A 14,407-nucleotide genomic window follows, 5' to 3' on the forward strand; every position below is an offset into this window, starting at 1 on the left:
GGGACCAGAAATCTGAAGCTTTTCCTCCTAGTAACCTAGCATTCTGGCCCGGAGTAGGTACAGGCAGGCCAAGGCTGTGGCCACAATAATCCCTCCATTTGGGATTTGCCTCAGCTAGTACAGCAGGAGCTTCATGGTGGCAGAGCCCCAAGCCATGGCAAGCTTAGGGGAGAGCTGTGCCCGGAGTCTCGTCGTGGGCTTTCCCTCAAGAGTTCCAAGGTAGAGATAGAAGCTGAGGTATTGGCAGTCAGAGAGGTCCTGATCCAGCTCTGCCCCCATCCACAACATTTCCACAGGGCACGATGGCAGGGGGAGGCTCCTGGCTCCGAGTGCTTCTAAACTGAACTGGGTCGGGGCTGTGCCTCAGCTCTATTAATAGCCCCCTAGCCCAGCCTGCTAGCCCCAAACCCGGATGCCAGAAGCTGTGAGTCAGCAGCTAAAAATAACAGAGAGCAACTGCACCCGAACCCCAATGAGCAGCTCCCCTTGGCTCTTCGCCCTCAAGTTTTTGTCAGTCTCAGTCTCCAGTCCAGGGCCCACAGAGGTTAAGTGCGCCATAGCTGTCCAGTCCTCCTGGGAAGGGAAGAAGGATGTGTGGTGGCAGGCTCAGGGCTGAGTACTCAAGGCTAGGGGGTAGGGGCAAGGGTTTGGGACACTCCGGCCAGGAGTCTGGACTCTGAGGTTAGAGGACTGCGGCTGAGAACCTGGGAGCTGAGAGGTTGAGGTTGCGGGGGTTGGAGACCCTGGAGGTGGTCAAGGTTAGGTCGGAAGGGGAGGAGAGGAAGAGGTTGCAGGGCTGTGAGGCTGGGCGACTGGGAGAGGACAGAAAAGCAGGGATGAGGGGATACATGCTGAAGAGGTGGGAGCCCGGCAGTACCTGACAGGCTGGGCGCCCCAGAGCTGGGGCCGGCAGTCGGTCTGAGGGGCGGGATCGGGAACGGGGGAAACTAAGGAAATTCAGCTTGAAAAGGCAGTGTGCAGAGGAGACCTGTTGGGTCCAAGGCGCCGTGGACCCCGGCGAAGACCGGGACCAGGCAGCGGCCGCGGAGTCGGCTCTCGGCGCGCCTCCTGCTTCCCCGCCCGTCGCACGCGGGTGCCCCCGCCTACCACGCCAGCTGCAGGCCAGGTATGTTGGCGTGGACGGCGGCCTGTGTATGTATGTGCATGTGTGTGCATGGCGGGGGCGGGGCGGCGAGAGAAGGGAAGGGGCGGGGTTTGGGAGGAGGAGGGGGCGGGAACACAAATTCAAACTCAATTCGGTCCATCCAGAGACCGGAAGTGGCCTGGGGCGTTCTGGGAATTGTAGTTCCCGGGGCTTCCCCAACCGAGGAGGGTCTCGTCCCTAAGGTGCCAGTGCTGCCCCAGGTCCCAGTCTGGCGAGAGAGGAGGAATTGAGAACCGAACCTCCTGATCTCGTTAGACCCTTAAATCGATTTCCCTTCATGTGAAGACACGAACCCAGGCGAATGTGGGTGCGGTGGGGGACTGAAGAGTCAGCCACAGAGCCCCCTCCTGTCCCGGTGCTTGCCTTAGCCCCTCCCCCACTTCTACCAGACTCCACATCCTAGGCCAGCTCCGCGTTGGTCACCTTAACTGGTTAGCCCGAGGACTCACGAGCAGCAAACACACCGGGGAACTTGCTCCTTGAGGGAAAGTCGCGCCCGGCAACCAGACCCTGCGTGCAGCCCAAAGAAGCGAAAACTTGTGGAAATCGGACCACGCCCTGAGGGTCCGGAGTCAAGGACACAGATCCCCTACCGGCACGAAAAACAGGTGGCATTCGGCAAATACGTCACGGGTGACGACCGACGCAGCCCTCCTCTTGGGGCAGCTGACCACAAGGTGGAGCTACAGCGCAACTCTGCACCATGCGCCTGGGCCACCGGAACGCCCGCCGTGGCGGCTGCTCTCCTGCTTCCCACTGGCAGCACTTCATTGCCCTAGGTGGTCCTTTTGCCACTTCCAATCTACGAATCTCCCCGTGATGACCACTCCATGTCATGTCACATACAACCCTAGATGGAAGGCGCATCTTCCACCCAGCCCCAGCGCTGAAAAGATTAGACTGTGCCAAGTGGGCATTAAATTCATTAGATGACAGATAAACAGACAAGATTCAGGAACCAGTATGTCTTGAAGAAAAGACTGTGCACAGCAAAAAGCCCCCTGTAGGTACACAATTACATGGCTAGATGGGCTCTTTAGCTGCCTGGCCGCTAGACAGGAAAGCAGCTTAATTGCAGGGGAGACGGTGAATGGAAACTGGTCGATGTCTCCATCATCTTATAGTTCTCTGGGAAAGGTGTTTTAGTCATCTCCTTCATCACTGTTCCGAGCTGTCCCATCCCTGACACCCTGTGCCTTCTACACAACTCGTGCACACAGGTCTGAAACATGATCTTTGCACACAGGTCTGAAACATGATCTTGGTGATCTCCTTGTCCCTTCCTCTGTTCTAGTTTCACTTGGGGAGAAACTTCTCATGACTCAGTGTCTTCCTAACCACCTCAGGTCAAACCCCAAGGGGAACAGATTCCATGGAAGCTTGGGGCATGCCCACCATCTGGGCAGAGGACCCTCATAGTTCAAAACTTCCTGTTGGCAAAGTTCACCCCATCCCAACCCCACCAACATTCCACCTCTGCCATTCTCGTTTCCTTGCCGTTGGCCAATGCAGACAGGCCTCAGACTCTGGCTGGTGGGGGCCCAGGGCAGGGCATTCACTCCATTCTGAAATTGTTGATCCTGGTCAGCAGCACTGCTGTCTCTAAGCCTGGGGAGGGAAGGGAGGTGCACAGAGGGCGTGAACAAGAGGAAGTCTAGAAGAGGAGAAAAATGAGGTGAGGGGAGCAAGTTCTTACCAGTTCGGTCTCTCGCCTCAGCACATCTCCTATAGGGAGAAAAGCTTCCTATTGTGAGTTCAGCCAGCTTTTAACCCTGTGTTCCCCCAAACTGCCTCGCAGAGGTTCAAACCCATTTGGTGTATAAGGAACGGGTTGAGAATCACCAAGGTACCAAACAGACCAAACCCAAGCCACAGGTGGCAGCATATATTGAGTCTGAATCAGCCCCACCACCAGGACCCTAGGGAGCATAAACATCCGGAAAGCTGAGGCACAAAACACTCACCCTTGGAGGAAGAAGGTCCACAAAAGCAGCAGGGTGGAGACACAATTGGTAGTGACCCACATCACTAGGTAGGTTCCAGGGGGCTATGGGAATAGAAAAATGTTCCTATCTGTGGCCAGAGCCACACATGTAGGTATTCAGGTAGTGTATAGTGATAGGGGGAGGGGAGGAGTAAGGAAGAGAAGAACAGGGTTAAGGAGAAGCAGGGATGGGAAAAGAGGAGGAGGGGTGGCAGTCCCAGAGCCCTTACGATAAGCCAGATGGGGTAACTCATCTGCTGCAGCAGCTGGCAGTCGTTGGTGGTGACCGAATCCACCCCTGCACACCAGAGGAGGGAGAAGAGCCAGGGCTTGTTCACCACATATAGGTTCACTGAGACATTATCTTGGTGCAGTGCCCTGTGGAGGGTGGAGAAGAAATAGGGAACATCCAGAATCATGGGGCCTGAGGCATGGGAGGCAGCCCCTGTCTGTGCTTGAATCCACAGAGTCACTGCCATGGAGCTAATAGTTCTATCTTTGCATCGCAGCCTGTGACCAGCTCTGTCTCCTGGTGGATTCCACCTCTGGGTCCTAGCTTTGCTGTCTGGGGCCACTGACATCCCTTCAGAGGTCCAGGGAACAGTGGCCACGTTCCCCTGAGTCTTCTCTCCTCCAGGTCAACAGCCCCAGTTGCTTCAGCCAGGGCTGGGGACCTGGCTTATCACTCCCTTCACCATTCAAACCTCTCTCATTTGACCTGACAGCAGTTTATCCATGTTCCTTTTGAAGTGTGGGTCCTGCATCTGAACATGATATCTCAGGTGGTCCCAGGTGGGACCAGCTTCGAGGAGAGCAAAACTCTTCCTGCTTTCTGGGCACTCTGTCCGTGCAAAGGCAACCCCGGATCAGGTTAGTTTTCTGCAGTGTTAGTGCCGCTGATGACTCAGTCATGATGCATACTGTTCAACCAAAACCCTGTTTTTTTTCACACATGTTCCTGCCAATGCCCGTGTCTCCCTGTCTTGCTTTTGCGCAATCGAGCTTCTTTTGGACCCCGCATATAGGTCTTTACATGTATCTCTGTTGCATTTCATCATGGTACATTTAGCCCCGCATCTTAGAGTGCTTAGACCTTTCGGGGCCTCTGTTTCCCCATCAGTGTATTCATTCCCAACTCACACCTTTGGGAACATGATTGGCAGTCGATATTGACCAGGACAACACTAATGGGAGGGCCAAACTTGATGTCATGTCTTCTTCTGTGGTGAATATGCAGGGAGAGGTCCTTGAAATACAATAACTGGGCTATCCTTCTGTCCACATTTTTTTTTCTATCTGACCACAAGGGTATAAGGCAACCATCATGTTTACTGGCTGAGTCAGCTTCTGGGGCCCAGCTCACATCTAGGACTTTCTCACTTCTGTCCCCTGGAGCCATGCTCTCTTGCACTTAGCTTTCTGGTGTAGAATGGAAGTTAAAATCCTTCTTGTGGCCAACATGGTTCTACCTGATTTGGCCTCTGCGTACCTTGCCAGCCTTGCCTTCCCCTCGCTCATGAGGCTGCTGTTCCTGCCCTTCTCATCGTTACCTCTTTGTGACCTATCAGGTCTCTGCCCACTCTTCCTCCTGTGGCCCCTCACTCCCACCCCCAGTCTCTACTATATCTCCCGATTTTATTGTCTCCATATCACTTATCCCTATCCAGTATCCAATATGCCTATGTTTTGTTCAGTGGTTGATTGTCTACCTCTTGCACGAGTACGCCCAAAGCCTGCAATTAATAGTGCCTCCCACGTACCATGTGTTCAGTAACTATGTGTTGTAGGAGTGAATGAATGAGTGAGTGGCCTTTGCTCTCCCAGCATTAGCTCTTCCCCACCATTAAGCCTCACGTGATCTCCTCGGTACCTTTCCTCTGGCACTCACTTCATATCCAATAGTGGCAGGTCTTGATAGCGGAGGTTGAGAAACTGGGGCCTTTCAGTTATGTTGCTTCCCTGATATCCATATATCTGGCGCATTCCAGGGGCCCGTTGTCGGACATGAGCCCGATCTTCATCTGGTAGCCAAAGGACCTGTGGTTCGGGATGGATGGGCATGAAGCTGGGGAGGCCTGGGGATTCCATGGAGGGGGGAGCAGGGCAGAGAGGTTTGACCACAGATGAGGTGTATGAGTTGGGGTGGGGCCCTGGGGCACAGGGAAGCCTCAAAATCATCCCCATGGCCTAAAGAAGGCAGGGGAGAGGGGCAAAAAGGGGCACTTGGCATCCTGGCAACATCACCATGGCTTGGGGCACCCCTGAACTCAGCACAGCCTCCACTGTCTGGTTCACAAAATCTTCATAGAACCGGTGGTTTTGTGGGGGGCGGCGCAAGTCAAACATGATGGAAAGGTTGTGTTCAGCAGCTTCCTTCAGTATCTCTTCCAGTGCTGGCACTCTCTGATTCTCAGCCTCTTTCCGATCGGGGCCTGACAGCGGCTTAGCTTCCCAGAAGGGTTGCCTCTGTAAGAATAGGATAATTATTTCAAGACCAGAAGGAGCCTCCAGACCATCCCCCCATCCTCACTATCTTCACTTCTGACCCCAGCTTGGGATCCAGCTTCTGCCCACTGCTGAGCCAGGGTTTTCGCTTTCTCCAAACTGTGGCCTTTTCTAGGCTCACTGACACTTGACTCTAACCCTAACCTCCTACCCTCCTGGTTTCCTAACTGCCTCGCTCTCACTCCACTTTCTCTTTGGTCTTGGGGAGACCTCTGGGATCTTGATTCCTTGGTTTCCTCCCCATCCAAAAGCCCTCTCTGGCCACACCGACATCCCCTACCCATGATCTATCCAGAGCTTGAACTACTTTTCCACAGCACCCTCAACTCCCTTCTTGCCTGACCTGCCCTATAAATTCCCAACTCTGATTCAGTTCTGCCTTTTCAACCCTCTAGAATTGGGGGGCAGAGCACACCACATGGACAGGTGGAGCTGTAGGCCTATTTTTGGCACTCAGTGCCACCTAGCAACCCCTTCAATTGTTGTTGATTTGCTTCCTCTCCCATTCCTCCTGGTGGCTCTTCCAAACATCTGCCACTCTCCTCTCCTCCCTTGTAATCAACCAATGACCTTACCTCTTACGGACATGGAAGAAATGAGCTACCTAACACTCATTAAGTATTTACTATGTGCCAGGCAGTACTAGAAGCGCTTTATGTGCGTTAATTTATGTAATCCTCCCAGTAATCTTACAAGGTAGGTATTGTTATTATTCCCATGTTATTGATAAGAAAAATGAAGCACAGAGACCCTAAAGAATGTTGCCTAGGCTCACATAGCTACGAAGTGGTGAAGCCAAGATTCAAGCCCAGACATCCCTTGTTCTTAATCACTCAGATATGTCATTTTATTTATATATATATATATATATATATATATATATATATATATATATATAAAATATATAATGTTATATTATACATATAATGTTATAATGTGTGTGTGTGTGTATATGTGTGTTATGTACCCAAATGAGGGGCTGGATTACGGGAGGACTTCAATTTTAGATTATTTCTCTGATGTTTTAATTTTGTGCATGACTTTTTCACTTTTTTGTATGACTTTGGTAATCAGGAAAAGAGGAACTAAACAAATGAAGTATCCTTTTAAATAGTTTCCATCACCTGCAGGATTGAAGCCCACACTTCTGCGCCTGGCATTCAAAGCCCTTCGAGACCAAGCCTCTGCTCCCCTGGCCAGACTCATCTCCCATGACTCCCCCGAATTCTATCTCCCAGTTCCACTGAGCCACTTTCTGTTCCCTGGAAACACTTCTTCATTTTTCTGGGCTTTACACGCGACTCTGCCTTCAGACCGGAATTCCCGTTCCCCACCTTGCCCATCTTAAAAACCACTCGAGTTTCATCTGCTGCTCAGCCGTCCTCTCTGTTGAAACCACTCCTAATCCCCTCTGACACCCACCCTGCCCGACAGTGACTTCTACCAAGCAAACACCTTGTTTTCGCTCAAGGTTTCATATTCTGAGCTTGTTACCTAGGTATCGCAACTGTATACCTACTGCCCAGCACTGGGCTCAGCAGATGCTTATCAATAAGTGAACTCTGCCCTGAGTGCCCTTGCACGTGGCTGCCTCGTCCGGAAGGCTGTCCTCACCTCCAAGAACCAGGTCCCGGCATTGAGTCTTTCCAGTTCAGCCCAGGAGAAGTCACTGCTGTGCGTGGTGACTCGGTCTGGGAACACAGAAGCCACATCTGTGGTCCTCCTAAGGCGCTCATCGTGCATAAGGAAGGGGATTCCGTCGGAGCTGAAGGCACAAGGGATATCAGAGGGCCAAGCTCTGGGGCTGGTGGGTCATCATTTCCGGAGCCCCCTTGCTGTGACCCTTGAGTGGGTGAGGGGCCCCTCCCCCGCTTCCCTCACCTGATCATCACGTCAGTCTCAAACACGACAGCTCCACATTCGGCTGTCTTCCGCAGGGACATGAGAGTGTTCTCGGGAGCCAACTGGGAAAGGGAATTGGTGAGGAGGTAGCAGGGAAGAGTGGGAACCCCCAGGCCTGGCCTCAGCAGCCTGGAGGAGCAGACCCTCCCTGCCCGGCCAGCATTCTGCCCAGCACTCACCATGGGGGCCCCTCGGTGTCCCACCAGCTCGGGCTTGGGGGGTAAGTCTCTCAGTTCCTTGATACAGGGTGAGGAGATGCTTAGGGGAGCCAGGTAGATGGCCAAGGTAACTCCAAAAAATAGGAGCAGTAGCAGAATCTTGGGACCTGTGGGGAGCGGGGGACAGGCTCTAGAGGAAGGACAGTGGTGGGTGCTGGGGGCAGAAAGCAGAGTGCAGGTGCAGGAGCCTGGACAGCAGGAGGCAGAAACATTGATGGCCAGGGAGGGTATATGGGGGGGGGGTGGAGTTGGCACCTCTTTGGTGGATACGGTAGAAGGAATCAGCCACAGGCCAGCCCAGGAGGGTGATGCCGGCAACTGCTCCAATATGAAGGAATGGGGCTGTGGCCTGTGGACAAGAGCTGGTGAGGAGGGCTCTTTTCTCCAGCACCTCCCCCCTTTCCTCTTAGGACCTGAACTTTGGAGTTGAGAGCTACCTTAGTCTTGGGCACCAGGGAGCAGGATGTGTCCTGGGGTTCGCCACAGGCTAAGGGCCTCCCCTAGGCACCCGATATTGGCTACTCACCTGCAGTGACAGACGTAAGCTGTGCCACTCCTCTTGCCATTGGATGTCCAGTCCCACAAGGCCAGCGGCCACAATAAGTACAATGAGGAGCAGCATCACCTGGGGGACCAGGGATAAGTGGGGTGTTCATGACCTGGGCTCATGGCTATCTTGGCTGCCCCTCCCTCTATGAAAACAGGACTGTTCCCTTCCCTCGACTCATCCACTTTCTTTCTCTCACTCAACAAATATTTACTGGGCTTCATTCAGGTCCTGAGCTCATGCCCGGGGAGGGAATCACCAGTCAGCTAAGCCCTGTGCCCACTGTGCTCCCCTGCTGCTTGCTACCATCCCCACTCTACCTTGTGGATGTGGTGCAGATGCAGAGGTTGGCCACAGAGCCGCAGAAGCAGGGCCAGGAGCTGGGGGCAGAAGTGGTGAGAGCTATGAGGTGCCAAGAGGGGTCACTGAGTGGGCTTCCCAGGCTGGCACCTCCCACTGACTCTCCCCTCAGTAGCCAGGGTGAGAATGACAGGGTAGAGCTAACAGGAGGGAAGGGCTGAGGTGAGGGTCAGGCCAGCTCCCCCTGGACCCACCAAGAGCAGGGATGCATAGGTGACCAGTAGAGAGATGACCAGCAGAAATGTCAGGGACCAGTCCATCCAGTGTCCCCAGTGCCGGAACAGGAATCTGTGGGAGGCGAGGAGGAGGTGTCTGAATGGGGGAAAGGCTTCCTACTGACCTGAGGAGGGTAGGGGAGAGTTGACCCAGGAGGAGGACTGGAAGAGGGGAAGGGGAAGCCCTTTATGGGGCCAAGGTCTCCAAGGACTGGGAGAGACTTCATGGAGGCATTTTCTCAGGAGGCCAGGCAGGGGGAGGGCCAGGCAGGGCTGGGGAGGACTGAGCATGTGGGGGTCCCAGGGTGAGGAACAGGTTGACATGTCTGCTGAGGAAGCGGGGCCGGGACCCACTCATTGAAGTTGTGCAGGTCATTGAGGAGGATGAGCACGATGTACAGCCAGCCCAGGGACAGGAGGAAGGTGAGGAAGAGCAGGCCGCACCAGACGTAGTCACACTGCAAAGGAGCAGGAGAGACGTTCACAGCCCAGCTCCACTTCAACTCAGAGTCCCCAATGAATGGAAGCTCAAGGGGGCTTCCTGCCAGGTGTGGGGCTTCTCTGCTCTGCAAGCAGCTCTTTCCCTATTTGAGGGGATTTTTTTTTGCTGGGGAGACAAGGCCCCTTCCCCTCAGCCGCCTCTGAGCACACTTGGCCTTCTTATGTCTTCCAGTTGGCTTCTGTCTTGCACTTCCACCCACCAACCCCCATCCTTCCTTCACCTTGCTGTTTTGCATCCTCTCCTTGGGGCTTTTCTTCCAGTGGCAGCTATACAGGCAGTGGAGGCCATGGGCCCAGACAGAGCAGCAGCCGGCGGACTCGGCCATGGTGAGGGCCTGGGGGATGGGACACTTAGCTTCTAGGGACCCTGGTAGGCAGAAGGCAGATTCCCAGCCTCCCTCCCAGTATATCTGAGGAGCCCTGGGGGAGGAGCAGAGGCCTGGGCGGCTGCTCAGCAACGGAGGTCACGGGGCAGTGCCAGATTGGATGAGGAGGTGAGGGAAGGGGTCTGTCTTTCCTTTTTATCCGCATACCTGGAAAGTCAATGGGATACCCGGGAGGTCCAGCCTCTGGGCTGGGTACACACCCAGTCTCTCAAATTCCTCCCTTTTTAACAGCATCCCTATCTGGGGATGGAGCACTTGCCTGGGGTGGGGACTCAGGAGAAACTTTCTTGGGGTGGGGCAAACACGGTTTAGCAAGTTGAGGCAGATCTGGCCAAACTTCAGGCAGCCCCGTATTGAGGAGAATTCCACCCCAGGAACTGGGAGTAACCTGAAGCAGAGGCACCAGTTCTGACCTGGGGCTGAGGGAGGCCCGGCTAGTTGGCCAGTTGCTATGGATACAGAGCTTGCAGACACCACAAAGCCCAGGACTGAAAGATTCTCTGTCTCCACCTCCCAGGGGGAAGGGGGCAATATCAATAAGGGGAAGTCTTGAGGGGGAACAGCTGGCCTGGGTCACTCCCTGCTTTATGAAGGAATCCTTCTCCTGCCCAGGCACATCTGGAAAATCTAAGCCCTCTTGCCCCAGTCTTGTCCCTTCCTGATCAGTCAGGAACCCAGTCCCCACCTTTCCCCTTTCAGGGGCCCCACCCTCTGAGGTCACTTTAGTGAAAGTACAACAAATACTGGGCAAAGGTATGTGTGTGGGGGTGTGGTTGTCTTGGGGCAGGGGATCCCTCTACCTGGCGCTTTGGGGTCCAGCTGAGACAGAGCTGGCTTATTGATCCCCAAACTAGGCTGGGTGTGTGACTGTGATTTTACATGAGAGGATGTGCGATTCATGTCAGCGTTTGTATGTGTGTGCACACCAGTGGCTGTCAGTAAAACGGGTTTCTAGGTGACTTTGAATATGTAAAAGAGCTCCTGGATACCCCCAAAGAGTGTGTGGTCTAAGGAACACGACCCCTTGCCTTGTCACCTGGGATCCCCACTAGGCTGTGGTCTTAGGGGTGCACAGAGGCTGAGCCCCTGAAAGGAGAGAGGGTGTAGCTGCTCCTGAAACTGCCCTTCTTACCCTGTGCTTGCCTTGGGAAAGGAGGGTTGGGGTAGGGCATGGAAGTTAGGGGGCCAGAGCCGGGGGGAATTCTGGAGGAAGGAAACCTCTCGCCTCTCAGGAAAAAGCCAGCCCAAAGAGAGGCCCCCTGCCTGTTCCCATACCAGGACTGGTTTGTAGTCGCCTGCCCTGGACTCCAGCTGGACTTCAAGTCCTGCCCCTGCACCCCAGACCCTGCCTTCCAGGGTCCCCCCTCCCTCCAGGAGCTCCCAGTAGGATGGGGTCAGGATGTGAGCAGCCAGGAAACCCCAGTCAGGGGAGCTGACTAGGGGTGCTGCTCAGTCCCTGGGCCCAATCTCTGCCGGTCCGAGCCAATCTCCGCCCCACCACTCCCGCCTGTAGCCCCCAGCCTTCCCGAGCCCTCACACCTTTTCTCAGCGGCAGCTCTGCTCTGCTCTCTGCTCTGCACTGCACTGCTGCCCAGCTCTTCTCCAAGTTGTCTGCCTCCTCCCTCTTCCAGTCCTTGGCTCAGCCCTACTGGTCAAACAGGTGGCACTGTTGCCACCTACAGGAGGCTGTGCAGGTCCTCTCCCGAGGCCTGCCGCTGGCTGCTGCTCCGTGGCCTGTGCCCAGCCCGGGTGGGAAGATGGGAGGGAGGAAGAGGGAGGGCGAGCAGATCTGCTTCTTTACTCGCTGCCGGTCAGGGGGCTTGGGGTGAGGAATTTCTTTGTGCAGCCTTCCCCATCCCTCTGTCCCTCCTCCTCCTGTTCCCCTCTCCGTCACTGCTGGGGCTTTGTCCTGGCTCAGGGAGGCGAGGGCTGAGGGCACAGGCGGGCGGGAAGCTGGGGGGAGGTGACCATACAACTTTGCAACTTGGCAGTGAGTAGAGGGGGCCTAGCCAGCCCCTGGAAAGGGGTGTCTGTGTGTGTGTGTGTGTGTGTGTTTGCGTGTGTGAGGAAGCCTAGCATCTAGTCTCAAGCTCTCTGGGAGGACAGCCTTGATTCATCAGCCTCCCTTCCCTCTTGGGATCCTGCTTCTTCTCCAAGGTACATCTAGAGGAGACAGTTGCAAGCCACTTCCTGTTTCACCTTGTTTCTGGACCAGGGGTCTCCATGGTGACACTAGCAGCCCTCCCCTTCCCATCACCCCAGAAAGGATATGCTCATTCAAGATGTGCTGAGATTTGCATCATTCCTGCTGCCTTGACCCCAAGGCATCTAAAGTCTCTTTCCAAGAATCATTTGAGGAGTGTATAGTGTTAGGGTCACTGGCTTTTGGCAGATGAACACACAAAAGACACTGTCACACCATCAGCAGGAGAGGGATGGCCAGGACGTTGCACAGTCAGCTTAGCCCTGAAGCACAGGGCTCTGGGTAGGCTGGGGACTGGAGGTTGGCTTGACTGACTTGCCCTCTCTGCCTTTCCGCTGAGGCAGGGGCTCGAAGTCCAGGGGCTATCACAGTGTTGATGGGAAGGATGTCTTCTCAGGGATAAGCTCATTTAACCCCCCCATGCATTGGATTTGGAACAGTGAGAAGGAAGACTGGCTCTCTTATGCCAAGAGCTGGGCCCCCCTCCTTCTCTGCCTTCCCATTGTATCCGGGGGCTCGAGTTGGCAATGGTAAAGGCTCCCGTGCTCCCTCTGCATTAAAATGCAGAGAAGCAGGGCTGCTTGCTGGCAAGAGGCCAGTGAGGGCTGCTGGGTCACCTAGTCCTGCAGGCTTTGCTCCAGGCAGGTTGTCCTTCGGTTTCGTTTGCTTGGACTCTATTGGATTCTGGAGGAGTTTTGGCTTTCATGTGCTGAACTCGAGGGGGGTGCTTTGGGAGCTTTTTTTGGTGGGGGGTGGTGGCTGGGATTCAGAATGCATGGAGATGAAGCTCGGGACTTGTGAGCTTCTCAGAAGAATGCATGGCCAGGGTTGGCTCCCTTTTTGCCTTAAGCAGAGGTGGAGAACCCTGACGCAGAGTGAGGAGTAAGCCACACCCTTCCCCTCCCTTTCAAAGGAAAAAGCAGGCAGCTGGGGCTGTGCTGCCCAGGGACCAGGCAGCAGTGTGGTCCCATGCCCAGGTGACACCAAACCAGGCCGCAGGGCATTAGGAATGACCTCTAGAGGAATGGTCACACATTAGGAACTGCCGCTCTGGAGTCACAGAAGCAGCTCTGGTGTCAGATCTGGGTTCAAATCCTAGCTCTACGACGCACTAACTTTGTGACTTTAGTGAAATGACTTAACTTCTTTGTATCTCAGTTTTCCTTGTCTACAAAATAAGAACACTATCCACCTTGAACTTTTTTTGTGAGGAGCAAATAAAATGGTGGCAATTGCATGGAGATGCTTAGTAAGTATGGTGACTTCCTCCTAAATTTGGAAGCCAGGCAGGCTGTATGGTGAAGGTCAGGCCACTGGCCTTGCTAGCACTGTCCTAATCTTGTGAGATAACAGAGCAGGCACATGACTTCCCTTCGGGGGAAGAGGGCTGCTACAAGGCAGGGAGGCGTAGGTACTTGCACTGACTCTCCTTAATAGCTTTGCCAGGGGCCTAGGAATATTGACTGAAATTGTATTTCTCCTTCTAGCATAGAAGAATCTTTCCAAACAGCAGATGGACCAAGATTTATTTATTTACTTAACATTAACATTTAAAAAGATTTCATTTACCTTAGCAACATGAAAGACAACTGAGGTTACTGTTAAAACACGTAAAACCCAGAGACATCAAGACAGAAAAGATTCCCAGCCCCATTCTGGAGGTGGGGTGAGGGATCTGGGCCAGGCCTCCCACCTGGGCCAGGCTCTGCCATTAAGCTGAGACAACCTAGAGATAAGACAGACTCAGCCTCACCTCTACTGGGAGACAGCCTTAACTGCTCACAAGAAAGAGCTAGATTGTACTGGGGACTGGTTCCTGACGACTCATCAGGAAGGTCAGTTGGTTCTCTCTTCAGCAGGTAGCTTAGCACCCTTCTGGAGAAGACAGTAGTAGTCTGGGGCTGGGGGCTGGAGACGGAGTTGCCAACATCCAACAAAGATTCCCTCTTTTTCAGTGACACACCGACACACTGTTCCTTTTTTTCAACAGCAAGAAACCCGAAAATCAAGAGGAGTCATTAAAAAACCCCTTCTAGGCTGCAACCTGAAAGCATCTCTCAAGCCAGACCGGGGCAGAGATGCTGAGTCCAACTTCAGTGGGTCTCTTCTTCAATGGGGGAGCACCCAGAGAAGAAGCTGGTGTTGCTAGCCAGAGCTCGTTTCTTTTTCTTCCCTGGAGCTTTATTTTCATGGGATTCTGTTGCTACATATTTCGACTCTGAGAGGCCAAGGGAGGAAGCAGCTGGAGCCATCTTCTTTAACAGCACCTGCTCCACATCACACATCTCTTTCAGGATCTAGGGAGGACAGAGATAGGTATGACTTGATCTGGGGTAGGGACAGAAGAGGCTCAGTGAAGCCTACTCACGACAAATGCTTAGCACACTCCCGGTAGCGCAAGGTGACCTCCAGGATGGCTCT

At 54.0% G+C, this 14,407-nt stretch overlaps 2 protein-coding genes and 1 long non-coding RNA gene across 4 annotated transcripts in view; 1 reads left to right on the plus strand and 2 right to left on the minus strand.

The window, feature by feature from the left end:
- Positions 1–990: 990 nt before the first annotated feature.
- Positions 991–2,419, plus strand: LOC116661979. Its single transcript, XR_004317942.1, has 2 exons — positions 991–1,126; positions 1,555–2,419. It is a non-coding gene; the product is annotated as an uncharacterized LOC116661979 (long non-coding RNA).
- Positions 2,073–11,736, minus strand: GDPD2 (glycerophosphodiester phosphodiesterase domain containing 2). 2 transcript variants are annotated; one of them, XM_006192412.3, is made up of 16 exons: positions 11,323–11,736; positions 9,619–9,732; positions 9,251–9,354; positions 8,876–8,969; positions 8,642–8,701; positions 8,301–8,399; positions 8,030–8,123; positions 7,736–7,881; positions 7,536–7,618; positions 7,269–7,419; positions 5,394–5,615; positions 5,038–5,186; positions 3,380–3,527; positions 3,130–3,212; positions 2,862–2,890; positions 2,073–2,773 (listed from the first exon to the last, which is right to left on the minus strand). In XM_006192412.3, the coding sequence occupies exons 2-16, from the start codon at positions 9,721–9,723 to the stop codon at positions 2,721–2,723; spliced, it is 1,620 nt and encodes a 539-aa protein (XP_006192474.2). In that variant the 5' UTR covers positions 9,724–9,732; positions 11,323–11,736; the 3' UTR covers positions 2,073–2,720. The 2 variants fall into 2 exon arrangements, with proteins under 2 accessions (XP_006192474.2, XP_032330903.1); XM_032475012.1 differs by lacking the exon at positions 9,619–9,732 and having other exon boundaries at positions 11,323–11,734.
- Positions 11,737–13,500: 1,764 nt separating this feature from the next.
- Positions 13,501–14,407, minus strand: part of KIF4A (kinesin family member 4A) — a 79,963-nt gene continuing 79,056 nt past the window's right edge. The window contains exon 26 of the mRNA XM_032474673.1: positions 13,501–14,283. Within this exon, the coding sequence (XP_032330564.1) occupies positions 14,080–14,283 (204 nt within the window). The 3' untranslated portion in view covers positions 13,501–14,079. The remainder of the gene's footprint in view (positions 14,284–14,407) is intronic.

The sequence above is a fragment of the Camelus ferus genome, chromosome X (assembly GCF_009834535.1).
Source record: "Camelus ferus isolate YT-003-E chromosome X, BCGSAC_Cfer_1.0, whole genome shotgun sequence".
NCBI lineage: Eukaryota > Metazoa > Chordata > Mammalia > Artiodactyla > Camelidae > Camelus > Camelus ferus.